Genomic DNA, 19,988 nt, shown 5'->3' on the forward strand with positions numbered 1-19,988 from the left:
TACGCGTAAATAATAGTATTAAAAATTTAATAATAATAATAATAATAATAATAATAATAATAATAATAATAATAATAATAATAATAATAATAATAATAATAATAATAATAATAATAATAATAATAATACTTGAAATAAACATTTGCTAGAAAATAAATAGATTAATAAAATTCCACAATATTTTATAAATGTGTTTATTAAAGTTTATTTTTTCAAAAAAAAAAAACACACACATACATTGATTAAATTTTGAAACTACGAATAATAGTAATAATAATATAATAATAATAATACTTGAAATAAATATTTGCTAGAAAATAAATAGATTAATATATATAGTTATTAGTATATATATATACTAAATAAATTTTGGAACTATGAACAATAATAATAAAATTGCCATATTAATAAAATTCAGTAATATTTTATAGAAATGTTTATTTAAGTTTATTTATTCAAATGTTCACACACACACTGAGCAAATTGTGAGACTATGACTAATAGTAATAATAAAATAATAATACGAATAATAATAATAATAATAATAATAGTATTTCAGATAATAATTTTTTCGCATTAGCGAACGTGTATTTATTTTAATTCGTGAAAGAAACTGAACAAAAAGTCTATTCATTAACAAACCAATACTAAATTGTATATTTAGTTTATTATAATATTAAAATAATAATAATAATAATAATATAATTACAATAATAAAATTTATAATAATAACAATAATATTTCAGATAATAATTTTATCTCATTAGCAAACGTGTATTTTTTTTTAAATTCGCAGAAGAAATCGAATAAAGTCTACTTATTAACAAACTAATATTAAACTGTAATATAGGAAGGAATAATAATAATAATAATAAAATAATAATAATAGTAATAATATTTAAAATAATAATTTTATTGCAGTTGCAATCGTGCATTTCTTTAAATTCTGAGAAGAAATTGTACATAGTCTAATCATTAAAAAAACCAACAAAATATATTGTTATCCAACAAATAATAATAATAATAATAATAAATTAATAATAATAAAAAGAATATTAAAAAGAATCATTTAATTGCATTAACTAACGTGTATTTATTTTAATTCGTAGAAGAATCTGAACAAAGTTAACTCATTAGACAACAGACAATAAATTGTAATATAGAAATTAATAATAATAATAATAATAATAATAATAATAATAATAATAATAATAATAATAATAATAATAATAATAATAATAAAATAATTATAATAATATTTAAAATAATAATCTTATTATTAATTTCTAATTATTTCAAAAGGCGAATTTCAATTTGCAGAAGAAACTGAACAAAGTTTACTCATTAAAATACTGACACAATAAATTGTCATCCAACAAATAATAATAATAATAATAATAATAATAATAATAATAATAATAATAATAATAATAAAATAATAATAATAATATTAAAATGAATCATTTAATTGCATTAAATAACGTGTATTTATTTAAATTGACACAAGAAACTGTTATTAAAGTTATATATATATATATATATATATATATATATATATATATATATATATATATATGTTTTTCTCTGTTTCACATTTGATTCCACGCCTATTTCTCCGCCTATTTCTATTTTCTATGCATATCCCTTACTGTATTCGATCGTGTATGAAAAAAGAAGAAAAAATAGAGAGAGAGAGAGAGAGAAGAGAGAGAGAGAAAATAATGCATCTAGTAAAAGACTCCATCTTTTTTCTTGATCGATGATGATTCGAGAACGTTTATCCTTGAAAATTTCCAACTAGCCTACCACGTTCTTTACGTTTCATATTGCAAAATTCTACGATCTAATGTTTTCAAGCGTTTAATGATAAACAATAAGTATTAATAATAATAATAATAATAATAATAATAATAATAATAATAATAATAATAATAATAATAATAATAATAATAATAATAATAATAATAATGTATTAAATATTCTTACACGAATATCACATTTCTAAAATGTTATTAGATTTCAAGTATGATTTATGATACGATCAAGTATTTCTTTATAATATCTTTATATATTTTTTTATTTTTTTCTTTCTTATTCTTATCTTTTTTTATCTTCAATTTTATCTTTAATAATTTCTGTTAGATTGTTTAGTATATTATTTTAATTTCGTTTCAATTATCAAATATATACCAATTTCATTTTATTTTAAATCAAATTTTATTTTATTCCAATTCGTATTAATTTATTACAACAAAATAATTACGTGATAAAAATCTTTTTAATATCAAAATAATACCACTTAAATATTTAAATTAAATAAATTTAAAATAATATAAATTTAAATATAAATTCCTATATATATATATATAAGAATTTATATTACAAATAATAACAGTCGAATAAAAATATATACCTATACTCAATTGTGTTGATTGTTAATAATGTTTCAATTTCGTTTTAATTATCAAATATTTTAAATTGTTATTTTATTCCAAATTAAATTTTATTCTATTCCAATTCGTATTTATTTATTACAACAACAAAATAATAACGTGATAAAAATCTTTTTAATATCAAAATAATACCCTCCCCCTTCTGATGTTTAAAAATTTATATTACAAATAATAAATATTATATTATAAAATAAACAAATATTTTTATCGTATTAATTTACTATACATACAATTAAAAGAAAAAAATAATTGTAAAATAAAAATTACGTGTCACGTTGTTTGTCCGTAATGGACTCCTAAACTACTGAACTGATTTTGATAAAATTTTACACAATGTGTGCAGTTTCATTCAACTTGAAAGATAGGATGACAATTTATATCATTCTAACAGATGGCGGTATAAGGAAACTCGTTGACTTAAAGACGTGTGTATCGGACTGATTGTGAGCCACAGCAACGCGTGACGGGACACCCCTAGTATATATATACAAAATAAAATTATATTATTGTTTATTAACATTTCTTCGAGATAATCATAAAAAATATCATTCACATACACGCACTCATATGAATATAAATATTTATTTGGATAATCATAGGTATTAAATATAACATAGTATAAAAATATACTACACCACTTATGACACAAAATTATTAATTAACAATATATTAATAAAATATAAAATAAAATATAATAAGGATTAATTAGATAAAATAAACGAATTAATTTATTCGTATAATAAATTAATTAATTTTGACTCCTATCCTGTATGATAATTATGTTTACATTACAATGACGACATTTAATATTACTACATTACTACATTATTACAAAACAAACAAATATAGTTTACGTATTGATTTACTATGTACATACAAAAAGCAAAAAAAAAATTTTTTAAATAAAAATATTATTTTTTTTTAAGATAATAAATATTTTTACTAAATAAACAAAATATCGTATTGATTTACTATAAATACCAAAAAAAAAAAAAAGAAAAAATAATCTTAAAAAATCGTCATATTTATTAATATAAAATATTATAATATTTTGCATAATTATTTTAAAAATGATTTCCAATTTTTGTCTGAACTATATAATAATAATCACGTGAATTGACATTTCTCATTGATAATAAAAATTCGATACAAAAGTTCTTACATAATTATTTTCTTCATCTTCTTCTTCTTCTTCTTCTTCTTTGTTTTTTTCTTTATCCTCATCTTGAATTTCTTCATTCTCTTCGTAATTCTCGTTTTTCCGTCAGGTAGATTGATACCCATCTACGTTCGTCAGGTGGGGATAACTCATAAATTTCAATGAGAATGTGTCACCTTTTACTATTACTTATACTTCATACATTCTTCGCGTATTACCTTTAAGTTAGTAGCAACCATAAATGATTAACGATCTATTCTTAAACGAATCATTTTCAAATTTTGTTATTCAAGTGCATCGATTTTTTTTTCTTTATTTCTTTTTTTCAATTTTTTTTTTTCTTAATTTCTATTTTTTAATTTTGTCACTCATTTCTTTTTCTTACTTTCTAGTTTTCATTTATTTTTATTTATTTTTTCTTTTTTTGCACTTTTTTCATATTTCCTTTTTTTTCATTTTTTTTCATATTTTTTTCTTCTTTCTTTTTTCTTTGATTTTCTCCTATTCTTCATTTCTTTTCTCGATTTATATTTTTCATTTTGTCTTTCACTTCTTTTTCTTACTTTCTAGTTTTCATTTATTTTTTTCTTTTCATTTCTTCTTTTTTTTTTTGCATATTTTCTTTTTTCATTTTTCTTCTTCATATTTTCTCTTTTTTCCCCTTTGATTTTCTCCTTTTCATTTCTTTTCTCAATTTCTGTTTTTCATTTTTTTTTTGCATATTTTCTTTTTTTTCTTCGATATTCTTTTTTTCATTTCTTTTTTTTTCTTATTTTATTTTTTTTTTCATTTTTTTCTGATCTTCTTTTTTCCATTTATTTCTCTTCATTGTTTCTTTTTTTCTTATTTTCTTTTCTTTTTTTCTGTTTGACACCAATCCCACCCCCTGTTTCCCCCTGTTTTAACGAGATTGTTTTGAAAGATAATTTAAAGAAAAATAAAAATTAAAATAAAACAAAATATATATACAAAATTAACTAACAATTAGATACGAATTTATAACTTGACGAGATATTTTTAAAAGTAAATTTTTTTTTAATGTTTTTTTTTCTTTATCTTTTTCTTTTTCTTTTTCTTTTTCCTTTTCATTTATTTTTCTCTTCTCTTTCTCTTTTACGAATAGTAAGCTATAATCAACGAAGAGTAATTAGTATTTTTATGGTAACAATCAAAATGATTAATAGCCTGTTTTTTTCTTTTCTTATTTTATTTAACGATTTGAAACGATATCGATGTGTCGTCGTTCATCGTTGTTTTTATCGTCTTTAATTATTCTTCTTTTTTATTTTCTCTTTTTTTTTTCATTTTATTAACTAGAATTTTTAAAATAAAACTATTACACATATCCGTGTTTATGAATTACGTTTCTTCGTTATCGAGTTAAAAACAAAAAAAAACAAAAAAAGAAGAAGAAAATAAATTACATATACAATGTGTATGTAATTTTATACAAAAACAATTGGTATAATATTACTAATTGTTTATTAAACTACTGTTGTGTATTCAATAGAATATACAATCATGATTACATTTGTTAAGTAAATAAACATAATGTCACATATGCAGGTTATTGCATGCACCTTATATAATTGTTCTCCTGTTACTTATTATATAAAAACTTTCAAGATTATGAATAAACATATATATATATTCACCCACATTTATATATATCTATATACATATGTATATATATATATACATATATCTATATACATATGTATGTATACACATTTAAATATGCGTACTTTTATGTAAGCATGAAAATTGTTATGGTTGATTAATTCTAAAAATGAATTTTAATATCTATGACAATTCGGGTTAATTAATTTTTCTTATATTAGGGTGGGTTAAAAAAATCAATTATTTTTTTTTTACAAGTGCCTCGGAAAAATGAGTTGTTAGACACCTTAAAACAATTCTCACCAAATATGAGCTCTTCATTTTAATTGGAAGATCCTCCGCATCGCAGTTTTTTAATTTTTTTTCTCAGTCCAATAGATTAAAATTCATACCTCCTTATTTATTGATTGTACAGAAAAATGTTCTAGACGAATTTTGTAGAAAATTCAATGCTCTATAAAAAAGGTATCTTATATTTTTTTCGTAAACCTTACCATTTCAATGATATTGAAGATTTAAGTTTGACTATTTTAAGACAAATTTCATTTTTTTTTGTGTGAATTTTATAACTCTCAGTCCAATAGAATAAAATTCATACCTCCTTATTTATTAATTGTACAGAAAAATGTTTTAGACAAATTTTGTAGGAAATTTAATGCTCTACAAAAAAGGTATCTTATATTTTTTTCGTAAACCTCACCATTTCAATGATATTGAAGATTTATGTTTGATTATTTTCAGACAAATTTCATTTTTTTTTGTGTGAATTTTATAACTCGACAATAAATGACTATTATAAGATGCGCAATAGAAATTTTTGTAGGAAATTAAGTGCTCTATAAAAATGGTGCCTTATGTTTCGACGATTAAATTAAGCGTTCAAAAGATATTCAGACAGAAGTCAGTACACATGAAAGTTTGATGAACTGTTCTTGGAACAAATTTTGTTTTATATAATATTTTCAATTAAAATTATTTCAAATATTTTCAAATTATTTTATATACTCTATTTTTAATTCTAATGACTGTGTCAGCTTTGTATAAATTTTTCTTTTTATTTTCTATGATTTCATCGAATTTTTCATTGTTTGATCAACCAAAATGGAAATGCATCTTTGACATTTTAATTTTGTTTAGATTAAAAACATACCAATTAGTTTTACAGTATCATTGTTTTAAACATTATAAATATGTTTACAATACTAAATTGTATTTTCATTCGTTTTTAATTTTTTTCTAATAATAATATCAATTGTATCGAATATCTTCTTTTAAATAATTCATTTTCAGAGACAAAAATCAGTACACATGAAGGTTTGATGATGAATATCTTTTGAACGCTTAATTTAATCGCCAAATCATAAGACACCATTTTTATAGAGCACTTAATTTCCTACAAAAATTTGTATTGTGCACTTTTTAATAGTCATTTATTGTCGAGTTATAAAATTCATAAACAAAAATGAAATTTGTCTTTAAATAATCAAACTTAAATCTTCAATATCATTCAAATGGTGAAGTTTACGAAAAAAATATAAGATACCTTTTTTGTAGAGCATTGAATTTTCTACAAAATTCATCTAGAACATTTTTCTGTACAATCAATAAATAATGAGGTATGAATTTTATTCTATTGGACTGAGAAAAAAAATTAAAAAACTGCGATGCGGAGGATCTTCCTACTAAAATGAAGAGCTCATATTTGGTGGGAATTTTTTTTAAGGTGTCTACCAACCCATTTTTCCGTAACACTTGTAAAAAAAAATATAATTCATTTTTTTGACCCACCCTAATATATATATTTATTTATATATTCACAAAAATTAATGTTTTATATTCATTTGATAATAATTTCACTTTTCAAACGCACGTAAAACAAAAAAAAATTATCAAAATTTTGATATAATTAATAAAATGAAAAATTTATACTAATATTTCATGGGAAAATACTTAAACACTGTTAAACTTATTGTCATTGAAACGTAAGAATTTAGAACGATTAAGAAAACAAAAAATTCTACATACTTATATATATATAAATACTGTTAATTATATAAATACTGTGGGAATATTAGGTAATTAAGAATGCAATGCGTTACAAGCTTGTCTACCCACCCCATGCTTCGAAGTAAAGTATAGTTAATTATACGTCTTTGCAAAATACCGTCGATGTATATTATTTACGGGGGCAGAATAAAAAAAAAAAAAAAAAAAAAAAACAAGAGGAAAAAATTAATAGAAAGTATTCGCGACGTTTAGTATTAGTATAAAATATATACTACACTTTACCCAATATTATTGATTGATAAAATTAAAATGATTGATTGTTATTACGTTATTTTAGAATTTTTATCGTTATTATATACCTATTAAATTATTTAAATATTTATGCTAAATACTACCTATCAAAAGTTTCAAAGTTTCAATATTTTAGTTCAAGAAATTATTTTCAATAAAAAAAAAAAAAAAAAAAAAATATTCAATCACTGAACTATCACTCAAATCAATTTCTTAATCTATGTCAAATCAAATTATACAATATTTGTATATTATAACATATCTATATATACAGGGTGTCCCATTTAACTGAATTCACAATTTGTCAAGTACTTGTAAATGTACTTCATGTGATTCATGTGATTTAGTATGGTGATGGTCATCATGTACTGAGGTGATTCATCAGCTCTTGCTACCTAAATAACTCAGAAAATATGATAATACCAGAAAAGTGGAAAAGAAAAAAAAATTGCATGAAAAATTTAGGACTACAATATGACATTAGTATTTTTTAACAAGGTTTAGTCATTTTTGAGATTTATCTGTCAACTTTGTTTTCTTAAATACAATGTTATATTTGAATACTTATTTTCGGATAGCGGCTATCAAGAAGAATCCAATGATGTGCAACATTAAATACAAAACCTGACAATGACCAATAAAAACTGTTCGGAAAATATCTGTTCCGTCCGTTGTCAAAACAACTAAAGTATGACGCAACCCTGACACAACCCTGACGCGACCACGACGCGACCATGACGCGGAAGAGTTGTATTGTGGCCGGCTTGTTTGCAAGGTTTTGACTTTCGTTGATCTTCAAAAATATTAATGTTACACATCATTGGATTTGTCTTGACAGCCGTTATCCGAAAATAAGTATTAAAATATATTGAGTCTTCAAATAAGTTTCTAGCGTTTTTTAATAGATGGTGTCACGAGTGGATTCCAGGCTGAAATGTCACATCTTATGTGTCATTTTCGAAGCTTGTGTATCTGTTAACAACATTGCATCGTCATATTTGAGCATTTCTATCGGCGTCGTATATTTTATGAAGCAAAAACATGGCAAGTTATATGTCAAATGAGCGTCATTTGCGGGAAGCGCTGCTTCTATTCTTTAATATGAAGAAAAGTGCAGCTAAAGCCTATCGTTTGCTTCTGGAAACTTACGAGGCGGAATGTATTGGTGAATCGACGTGTAGTGAGTGGTTCAAACGGTTCAAAAATAGTGATTTTGACGTTGAAGACAAGGAGCGTTCTGGAAAGCCGAAAAATTTTGAAGACGAGCAATTGGAGGCTTTGCTGGATGAGGATCCGTGTCAAATTCAAGAAGAGCTTGCTGCATCATTGGGCGTCACACAACAAGCCATTCCTCTGCGCTTAAAAGCTTTGGGATTCATCCAAAAAATTGAAAATTCGGTGCCGTACGAGTTGAAGACGAGAGATGTCAAACGGCAATTTTGCATGTCAGAAATGTTGCTGCAGCGGCATAAAAAAAGTCCTTTCTGCATTGTATTGTCACTAGTGACGAAAAGTGGATCTATTATGATAATCCTAAACGTAAAAAAACATATGCAAAGCCTGGCGAGCCGGCCAAATCGACGCCGAAGCGAAATATTCACATGAATAAGGTCATGTTCTGCATATGGTGGGATCAGAAGGGTGTCATATACTACGAACTGCTTCCGAATGGTCAAACCATCAAAGGACTATTGTATCGAACCCAACTAATTCGTTTGAAGCGGGCATTGGCGGAAAAACAGCCAGAATATCAGACCAGGCACGAGTCCGTAATTTTTCACCACGACAACGCTCGACCACATGTTGCTGCTTCGGTCAAAAACTACTTGGATAATAGTGAATGGGAAATTCTGCCTCACCTGCCTTATAGTCCAGATTATATTTAAAAAAAAAAACAAAGTTGACCAATAAATCTCAAAAATGACTGAACCTAGCAAAAAAATACTAATGTCTTATTGTAGTCCTGAATTTTTCATGCAACTTTTCTTTTACACACTTTTCTGGTAATATCATACTTTCGGATGTATTGAGGTGATAATTATTGGTGAATCACCCTATATATTAATATATAATAATTTAACATTCTATACCTAGTTTTTCGTTCTTCTTATGCATTACTATTTCTTTTATTTTTTTTTCCCACACATTTGATATCTAACTTATATCTCTAATCGTATTTCTGCGATAATTAATGGATAAGACGTACTAATGAACTGACCGATATTTAAACGATTTTAATGATCGTTTATGTTTGTAATTTTTATTTTTCAATTTTTTCTTCTTCTTTCATTTTTTTTTTTTTTTTTTTTTAATTGCTACCGAAAACTGGATCGTAAGAAAAATTAAAAATTATATGACCGTTTCTAATGATAGATAAAATTTACTAATAAGGTATAATAAATTAATAGAGTTCTTATTAATACTTACGTAAAATTGTTTCTTTTTTTTTTTGTTTTGTTTTTGCAATCGAAAACTGGATCGTAAGAAAAGTGAAAAAATATATGATCGTTTCTAATGATTGGTAATAAAATTTACTTATACATTATAATAAATAAATACAGTTCTTATTATTACTTACGTAAAAATATTTTCTCTTTCTTTTTTTTTCCTTTTTTGGGACAAATCAAATATGAGTTTTAAATTATGAAATTAGATAAATACAAAATATTATTATGATTTATTATTAAATATTATATTGTAATAAATTATATTGTTAAATTGTCAATAAGTTAATCATAAGTAATGAATTAATGAATGATAATAAAAATAATTCGAAGTATATTTAAAATTTATTAGAAAATTATTAAAAAAAATGAAATCTTGTTGACCAACCAAATGATAAAATTAAAGAATTGAACAAAATTAAAAAAAAAAAACGAAGAAATTGACAAAACCAAAATTCGAAGAAAAAAATGTTGAAGAAAATGACTTTTAATATTAGAAGTATATTGAAAAATTGATTAGAAAAGTTAGGGATTAAAAGTTTGCTAAATTACATGGCAAAAATAAGGTATTAAACAAAATTAAAATAAAATATCAAATAAAAAAATGATAAAATAAATAAACATAAAAATAAAATTAAAAAAACAAAAACTCAAAGAAAAAATGTTGAATAAAATGATTTTTATTGATAGAAATATATTGAAAAATTGATTAGAAAAGTTAAAAATTAAAATTTGCTTAACCAAATGGTAGAAATATAAAAAAGTTATTAAACAAAATTAAAAAAAATAAAATTAAATAAAATAAAATAAATAAAAATAAACATAAAAAACAAACAAACAAAAATTTAAAGAAAATGTCGAATAAAATGATTTTTATTATAAAAAAAAAAAATTGATTAGAAAAATTATATATAAACATTTGCTTAACATGATAGCAGAAATAAGGTTGTAAAAACAAAATTAAAAAATAAAAAAGAAATAAAAATAAAAATAAAAATGTAGAAAAACAAAAATTGAAAGAAAATGTCGAAGAAAATGACTTTGCGTGCATAGATCGAGATAAGAGGATATGTCGGACTCGAAGAATGCCACGATTTGTCAATGGCGTCCTCGAGAACTTCGAAAGAGGATGCACGCGATGCTGTCACGTATATCTATACAGTATATATATATATATATAAATGCATATATGCATTCATAGTGATGCATCCTCGATCATAAAAATATTTCTTATCGATTACCGTCCATCCAATCGAAGAATATAATTTATTTCATTAAATACTATTCATTACTAGCCAATAAATTAATCAAATCTATCATACTAATATATTATCATTTATTATATCAAACGCGTTAATGCGATATAATGTGATTTCTTTTTTTCTTCTTCTTCTTCTCAATATTTTAATAATTATTCTTTATAATTTTTAATTTATATCGTGATTTATTAATTTAAATAAATTTAGAATAAATAATTACATTTAATATTTCAATGTAATATTAAAATATTTATATGTTTAATATTTAAATAAATTTACTATTAAAAATGAACACATCAAATAAACATTTGATGATATTTTTGTCTTAACATTATAATAATACATTTAACAATAATATAATAAGACAATAATATTACTATAGCAATAATACAATATAATAATTAATTCCATTATTTAAAAACAAACGTATTAATCCATATTAATTAAAATATCAAAATCAATTTTTTTCTAAATATTCAAAAAAAAAAATATAAAAACTGTATACATTGCATACACCTATGCATTATTAGAATACGAATTTTATATTTAGAACCAATAAAATGAAAAATACAGATAATAATAATTACAAATTTCATATTTTTATCCTAACAATATAATAAACATACGTATTAAACATCACATTAATCAAAATACCAAAACAATTTAGTTCTATATATGAGCCACTTATTTTGAAATCGACTTAGCTCCATTTATATTCGAATCGAGATATTAAAGGGTTTGAGTTTCAATGCAATGAAAAATATACATACAAGGTACTAACGAGTCATACTGTATCTAAAGGTGTTCAATTTATAGTTTCTATTAAAATAGTAGCAATTATCAAGTGAATAATATGCGTTTTCTAACCACGAATGGAGTTAGGCCACTGTCAATATCAACAATTTGATTTGTTATCAAATTTCCAAGGGACTTAACTCCATTCAACATAATTTAAGATGCTTCAAATTGAAAACAAAACAATACCTCAATTTATTTGACATATCTTTAAAACACTTCAGAAACATAATTTATGCGATTGAAAACATTTTTTTAACTACACAACGTACAAAATGACAAACATAACCTACAAAACAATTTACTACTCATCTACATTTTGTGCGTGTGAAAGGGATTTGAAGAAATCATGATGTTCCGGTGGTATATATCGTAATAGGTCAATTATGTCCTTGAATTTTGCTGTTGTAATTTGTCTGATATTTTTATACAGTGATGTCAATACAATATTTTCGAACTTTCTTGGTCTACCCCCGACGTGCTAATAAATTCAGGACTTTCAAATTTTTCATTCTCATTCATTGATGTCTTATAGAAAATTTGATACGTTTCATTTCTGACATAACACATTTAACATATTTTTAAGCAGTTTATTGATTCTTCATCAGAATTCTTGAGCCTTTTTCAAAATTGCGTCTTCTAATAATTTAGTTCATACAAAATCTTCTTGTCTCATTTTATTTACAATAAAGTATTATCATATTCACTCGGAATATATGCAAAATCAAGTGCTTTATTGATACATAACATGAAGTTGTACAATAATCTGGTGTAACCGGAAAATAATAATTGACAAATGGAGTTAGGCAACTTTCAGAATAAGTGGTCCATCATTCCCTTGATTGGCAAATTTTCTTATTACAATATCTTCATGATTTTAAATATATTTGTAATAAATTGCTTGAGAATGAAAAGATCATGTAAAAATGTAACTATTATGGTAGCTAACTCGTTAAACAAATTTATGTGCTTTGTTTTATTGGGATCCCTAACACTTGAATACGCTATCTAGTGGCTGAATTCAAAATTAGATTAGATAGGTCGAATTGCTACGCCACGCCCCTACCAGAGATCTCAATACTGCATTTTGTATAATGCATCAATTTTTTAATAGAAATATTCTTAATATTCTTTTACGAAATTAAATTTGTTATAAACATATATTTACAGCGTATTAAATAAATATGTCTAATGGTAAATGTACCATCGGTGGTACACGTGGCACGGAACGTGTTAAAAACAAACGTATTAAACATCATACTAATTGAAATATCAAAATCATTCGGAACTATATATATATATAAATTATATAATAAAAGAAGTAATTGTACACATTATATAAACTTATGCATAATTAGAATACGAAATTTATACATAGAACAAATACAATTAAAAATACAAATAATAATAATAAATGATTTCATATTTATCCTAACAATACAATAAACATTCGCATTACTTGTTTAAAAACAAACGTATTAAACATCATACTAATTGAAATACCAAAATCATTCTCAACTTATAAGATATCTTTCCCTTACGAGAGAAATCATAAATCTTAAAACACCATACTTTTAATACTATCTTTACATGAATGAAACTCCAATAATAATAATAATAATCATCATAATAATAATAATAACAATAATACTACTACTACTAATAATAATGATAATAATAATAATAAAAAAAAAAATCGGTACGGTGAAACGAATCGTATAGGAAGTCTGGAGGTGTATGCGAACCTAAAACAAAGCCCAATAAAGGGTAGAAGAAGAAGAAGAAGAAGAAGATGAAGAAGAAGAAGAAGAAGATGATGATGAAAAAGAAAAGGAAGTAAAAAGGAAGAGAACGATGAAGGGAGAGAATAAAATGCTAGAGAGGGGGATAGGGGGCAACTAAGAAGGAGGAGGATTGGGGGGGAAGGGTAGAAGAAGAAGAAGAAGAAGAAGAAGAAGAAGAAGAAGAAGAAGAAAAGATCGGGACACAAAGGGAGCCCTTTTTTGCGGAGGTGTTTCTCCCTAACGATAGAATGAGAAAGAAAATGAGTGAGAAAGTAAGAGAAAAACAAAATGAGAGAGAAAGAGAGAGAGAGAGTAAGAGAGAGAGAGAGAGAGAAGAAGAAGATTGTTGGAGTATTCGCAGCCTCCCACTTGCGCATTATGCGAGAAGATAAAGTATCTCTCGCGGGAGTAACATTTTCCAGTTCTTTTCTCTGCAATGTTGTGATCCCTGACCCCACAACACACGTACACACACGCAAACACACACATATGCACATATATACATGGATACACATGACAGGGCCCTGCCCATACTACGAGTAGTGTACCTTCAGGCCCACGCTTTTAAGAAAGATCTCGACAAGGACTTTATATCTTGTTCACTATTTCTATTCTTTTTTTAAATATTTATATATTTTTTTTTAATATGTATTTATCTATCTATTTATCTGTGTCTATCTATCTATAATGTTTGTTTGTTTATCTGTCTTTTTATTTATTTATTTTATTTTTTTTTTCTACAATAATTAGTAAAATGTTATCATATTTTTGTTTACATGTGTTGTTATAATTATATTGGGGTTTGTGTCCATTTAGAAATTTTGTTTTGAGAATATTTAATTGTATAAATAATTTGAATATTATTATTGAATTTTATATAATGTTGAAACTAATTAATGAGTCATTTGTTATATTAATATAAATATTATATTGAATTATTAGATTGGAAAGTATGAAATGGGCGTTTTTCTTGTTTTGTTTAGTCTGTGTTTTTCAATTGTTGTTTATTAATTCTATAAATAAAGATTTTTTGTTTTTTTTTCAAAATGGCATATATGATTTGCCCAATCGTTGGCAAAAAGTCGTTGATGTCAATGGAAATGATTTCAATTGAATATAATAAATAATGTGAAAAATTGTGCTTTTTTGTTTTGTATTTTCATTCAACGACCATTTCATAGTTACCAACGTAATCATTTAGTTGAAATTAATGTAATATGAAATAACTGATGAATTCAGTTTGTTTTAATATTTGGCTTTCTTTGACTACTTTGAGATATTTAATGAATTACATTTGATGATTGTAATGTACTATATTTAATGTTAAAATAACAACCATAATTTAATGGTTAATTTTTGACAATTACATTGAATTAATTTAATTTAGGAATAATGTGATATGAAATAACTGATGAATTCAGTTTCTTTTTTAATTTTGATTTATTGTTAGATTACTTTCAAAATTATATATATATATATTTTGTTTTGAGAATATTTAATTAAATAAATAATTTGAAGACTGTTATAAATTCTGTATAATGTTGAATTAACAATCACTATTTATTCATTTTTGACAATATCGTAAAAATTACATTAAATTAATTGAGTTTAGTAATAATGTAATATGAAATAAGTGATAAATGTATTTTTTTTTAATATTTAAAATTGTATCTTTTATTTTAAAATATTTAAAAGGATTATATTTGAATACTTAATAAATTTTTATATAATGTTGTAATAACAAAGATTTAATTAATGAATCATTTTTCATAATATCCTAAATATTATATTGAATTAATTTAGTTGAAAATAATGTGAAATAACATAACTAATAAACACATTTTTTGTCAATTTTGATTTATTGTTAGACTACTTTCAAAATTATATATATTTTGTTTTGAGAATATTTAATTAAATAAATAATTTGAAGACTGTTTTGAATTCTGTATAATGTTGAATTAACAATCACTATTTATTCATTTTTGACAATATCGTAAAAATTACATTAAATTAATTTAGTTTAGAAATAATGTGATATGAAATAACTGATGAATTCAGTTTCTTTTAATTTTGATGTATTGTTAGACTGCTTTCATAATTATATTTCTTATTTAGAGAATATTTAATTGAATAAATAATTTTAACACTATAATTAATTCTATATAATATTAAAATAACAGCAACTATTTAATGGTTAATTTTTGACAATTACATTGAGTGAATTTAGTTTAAAATAATGCTGTAGATGAAATAACTGATTAATTTATTTTCTTTTAATATTTAAAATTGTATCTTTTATTTTGAAATATTTAAAAGGATTATATTTGAATACTTAATAAATTTTTATATAATGTTGTAATAACAAAGATTTAATTAATGAATCATTTTTCATAATATCCTAAATATTATATTGAATTAATTTAGTTGAAAATAATGTGACGTGAAGTAATTAATAAACAAATGGTTGTTTTTAATTTTGAATTATTGTTAAACTATTTTCATAATTATAGGCACAATTATATCTTTTGTTTTGAGATATTTCAAAAGTTTATGTTTGAATACTAAATTAATTCAATATAATATTTATGAAATTATGAAAAATGACACGTTACATAGCTATTTGTTATTTCAATATCATATTTAATTAAATTTTAAAGTAATGTGGTGTGAAATAAGTGATACATTTATTTTCTTTTAATATTTCACTTTGTTAAACTACTTTTATAATTGTATCTTTTATTTCGAAATATTTGAAAGGATTATATTTGAATATTACATGAATTTCATATAATGTTCAAATAACAATCATTATTTAATGATTTTATTTTTGAAAATATCATGAAGATTACGTTGAATTCATTTAGTTTAAAATAATGTAATGTAAAATAAGTGAGATAAATTTATTTTCATTTAATATTTGAATTTAAAATACTACTTTCATAATTAGATCTTTTATTTTGAAATATTTGTAAGAATTATATTTAAATATTAAATGAATTTTATATAATATTGAAATAACAAGTATTTAACTTACAATTCATTTATCATAAAATCACAAATATTATATCTAATTAATCTATTTTAAAATAATGTATTGTTAAATAATTGATAAATTTATTTTCTTTTAATATCTCACTTTTGTTAAACTACTTTCATAATTATATACTTTGTTTAGAGTATATTTAATTAAATAAATAATTTAAACACTATAATTAATTCTATATAATGTTGAAATAACAAGATTTTACCTAATGTGTCATTTTTAACAAATATCATAAATATTATATTGAATTAATCTATTTTAAAATAATGTGTAATGAAATAACTGAGATGATTTGAGTAATTGATGATATAAAATGAATGATTTGTTGTTAACTATTCATTTGTGACAATATCATGAAAATTATATTGAATTAATTTAGTTGAAAATAATGTGTAATGAAATAACTGAGATGATTTGAGTAATTGATGATATAAAATAAATGATTTGTTGTTAACTATTCATTTGTGACAATATCATGAAAATTATATTGAATTAATTTAGTTGAAAATAATGTGTAATGAAATAACTGAGATGATTTGAGTAATTGATGATATAAAATAAATGATTTGTTGTTAACTATTCATTTTTGACAATATCATGAAAATTATATTGAATTAATTTAGTTTAAAATATGGTGGTGTTAAATAACTGATAAATTCAGTTTCTTTTAATTTTTATTTATTCTTAGACAACTTTCATAATTATGGGCACATATATATTTATAATTTATTTCTTACTGTTTATTTTGATCGATTAAATTTGATTGATTAATGTGTATTAATCGATCAATCGTATTAATGATTAATAATGATCGATTAATTTGAAATTAATATCAATTATTTGTCATACGATTATTGATGGATACAAATATATTCTCTATTTCTCTTTCTAAAATATCTATCATTCTTTTTATTGAAAATCTTGTTATTCATTTTCATTAAATTTCATATTCATTATTATATATTTGTATTTTCATAATTTTATCTTTTTTTCTAAACAAAAAAGTCTCAACGAATTATATAAATTTAGAATATTTCTCTCTCTCTCTCTCACACACACTTTCTGTTCTTTTTTGTTCTTTCATTTTCTCTTTTCATTTTATTCTCTGTTTCGCAACGAAAAAAAAAAGAAACAAAAAAACAAAAAAATGTTCAAACAAATTTTCTTTTCAATCTTATCTTCCTTCTTCTTTCAAATCAATCTAAACATAAACATTAATACAATCTAAACACACACATCACATATTTACAATTTTATTAATATATAAAAAAAAAAAAAAAACAACATTTTGTTTAAACTCGATCGCATAATCGTTCAATTTCAAAAGTATTTTTTTTATTTATCTTTTCTATTCTTTTTTTTTATTATTTATCCTCAATCATATTCATTCAATGTTCTCATTCTATTCTTTTTATTATTCAATTTTTGTTTTAACTTTTACTATTTTTTTTTTTTTTTTATTTATTTCTAATATGAAAATTTCAAGAAAATTTGAACAAGAAGCAAACAGTATGAATTATTTTTCGTTAGTTGAAATTTTTGAAAAACTGAAAATGAATTTCATTCAGGAGAATAATTTCAGTTTTCATTTTTAAAAAAAATTCAGGACAAAAAAAAAGCATAAATTAATTTTCATTAGCTGAAATTTTCATTTTATTATACTATTGTATTTTTTTTTCTTTAATCCAAAAATTTCAAAAAAAACAAAAAAAAATTCAGAAAGCAAAGAACACGAATTATTTTTTATTAACTGAAATTTTCATTCTTTTCTACTGTTTTTTTTTTCCTTTTTTTTTCTAAAACGAAAATCTCAAAAAAAAAAATTCAAAGAAATTTCATCAGGTGAAATTTTCATTTTTCTCTATTGTTTTATTTTATCTTTGTTTGTTTTTTTTTTTTTTTTGTTAATTTGTTAGTTGAAAAATACACACCACGCATATACACATTTAAATACGATACATACACATATATTACATATACGTGTAGTGTACGTAGAAAAGCGCGCAATTACATACGTGAAATTTCACGAAGTACTGTAATTGTATCATTTTCAGGTGACCCCATGATAACATCCTCACTAAAGGGTAAGTGATATCATCGAAGGTTCATTCATTTTCTTTTTTTTATTTATTTATTTTATCCCCCCTCCCCCCTCCCCTCCCCCCTGTTTTTTATTTTTTATTTTTTTTTCACAAACTACCATTTGTTTTTTTTTTCTTGCATTCACGCTCATACCTCCACCCATCTATAACAGTTTGCTTTTCGATTTTTTGGGTTTTCTTTTTCATTAAAAAAATAAATAAATAATTAAATAAATAAAAATAAAAGAAATATAAAAAAAACAAAGCTTTTCGATTCGTTGTGGATTTTCTTTTAAATATTAAAATTATTTGCACGATAATAACACGAGATAATTTATATTTGATATTATCTTTTTATTCTGTTTGTTTGTTTGTTTGTTTTTTTTTCTTTCTTTCTTTTTTTTTCTGTTTGTTTGTTTGTTTTTTTTCTTTCTTTCTTTTTTTTCTCTCTTTTGTTCCTTTTCTTGGTTGTGTTATTATTTGTCTTATTATTTTTTCATTGCATGGGGATATTTAATCTTGATTTTAAATTTATCTTTTTCTAATTTCATTTTTCCATGACTTTTATCGTTGTTTACTTTATTATTCTCTAGCAATGAGGATTTTTCTAAAGATAATATTGCATCTTCGTTTTTATTATTTATTTTTTTCTCGCTTACTCTCTCTCTCTCTCTCTATCTCTCTCTTTTTCTTTCTTTCAATACAAATTAGTTCTGACGAGAAATTTATAAACATAATATGAAAGAAGACAATAAATATATACATAAATATATATATGTTGATAAATATATTGTTTCCTTAAATAGATAAAAAAAAAAAAAATAAAAAAATATTTTAAAACATTCAAGATTCGTGTGGATGACTTTTTTTTGTAGGAAATTTGTATAAAACGTAAATATATATTTACATATATATTAAATGTATAATATAAATATATATAATATAATAAAAGTATATGTCAATATATTTCATATTTTATTTAATTTATTTTACATATTAATATAATAAAATATAATAAAATATAAAAAGAAATAATAAAAAAATATATCAAA

The 19,988-nt window shown here is 22.7% G+C and overlaps 1 protein-coding gene across 6 annotated transcripts in view; it reads left to right on the plus strand.

The window, feature by feature from the left end:
• Window positions 1-19,988, plus strand: part of LOC107072378 (thyrotroph embryonic factor) — a 188,769-nt gene that overhangs the window by 13,848 nt on the left and 154,933 nt on the right. For 2 of the 6 annotated variants that reach the window (XM_089176703.1, XM_089176704.1), the window contains exon 2: window positions 18,910-18,939. The exons of the other annotated variants lie outside the window; for them this stretch is intronic. In XM_089176703.1, the coding sequence (XP_089032829.1) occupies window positions 18,910-18,939 (30 nt within the window). The remainder of the gene's footprint in view (window positions 1-18,909; window positions 18,940-19,988) is intronic. 6 annotated transcript variants of the gene reach the window in all.

This window comes from Polistes dominula, unplaced genomic scaffold (assembly GCF_049000335.1).
Source record: "Polistes dominula isolate Pdom_NZ unplaced genomic scaffold, Pdom_raw_medaka contig_80, whole genome shotgun sequence".
Classification (NCBI taxonomy): Eukaryota; Metazoa; Arthropoda; class Insecta; order Hymenoptera; family Vespidae; genus Polistes; species Polistes dominula.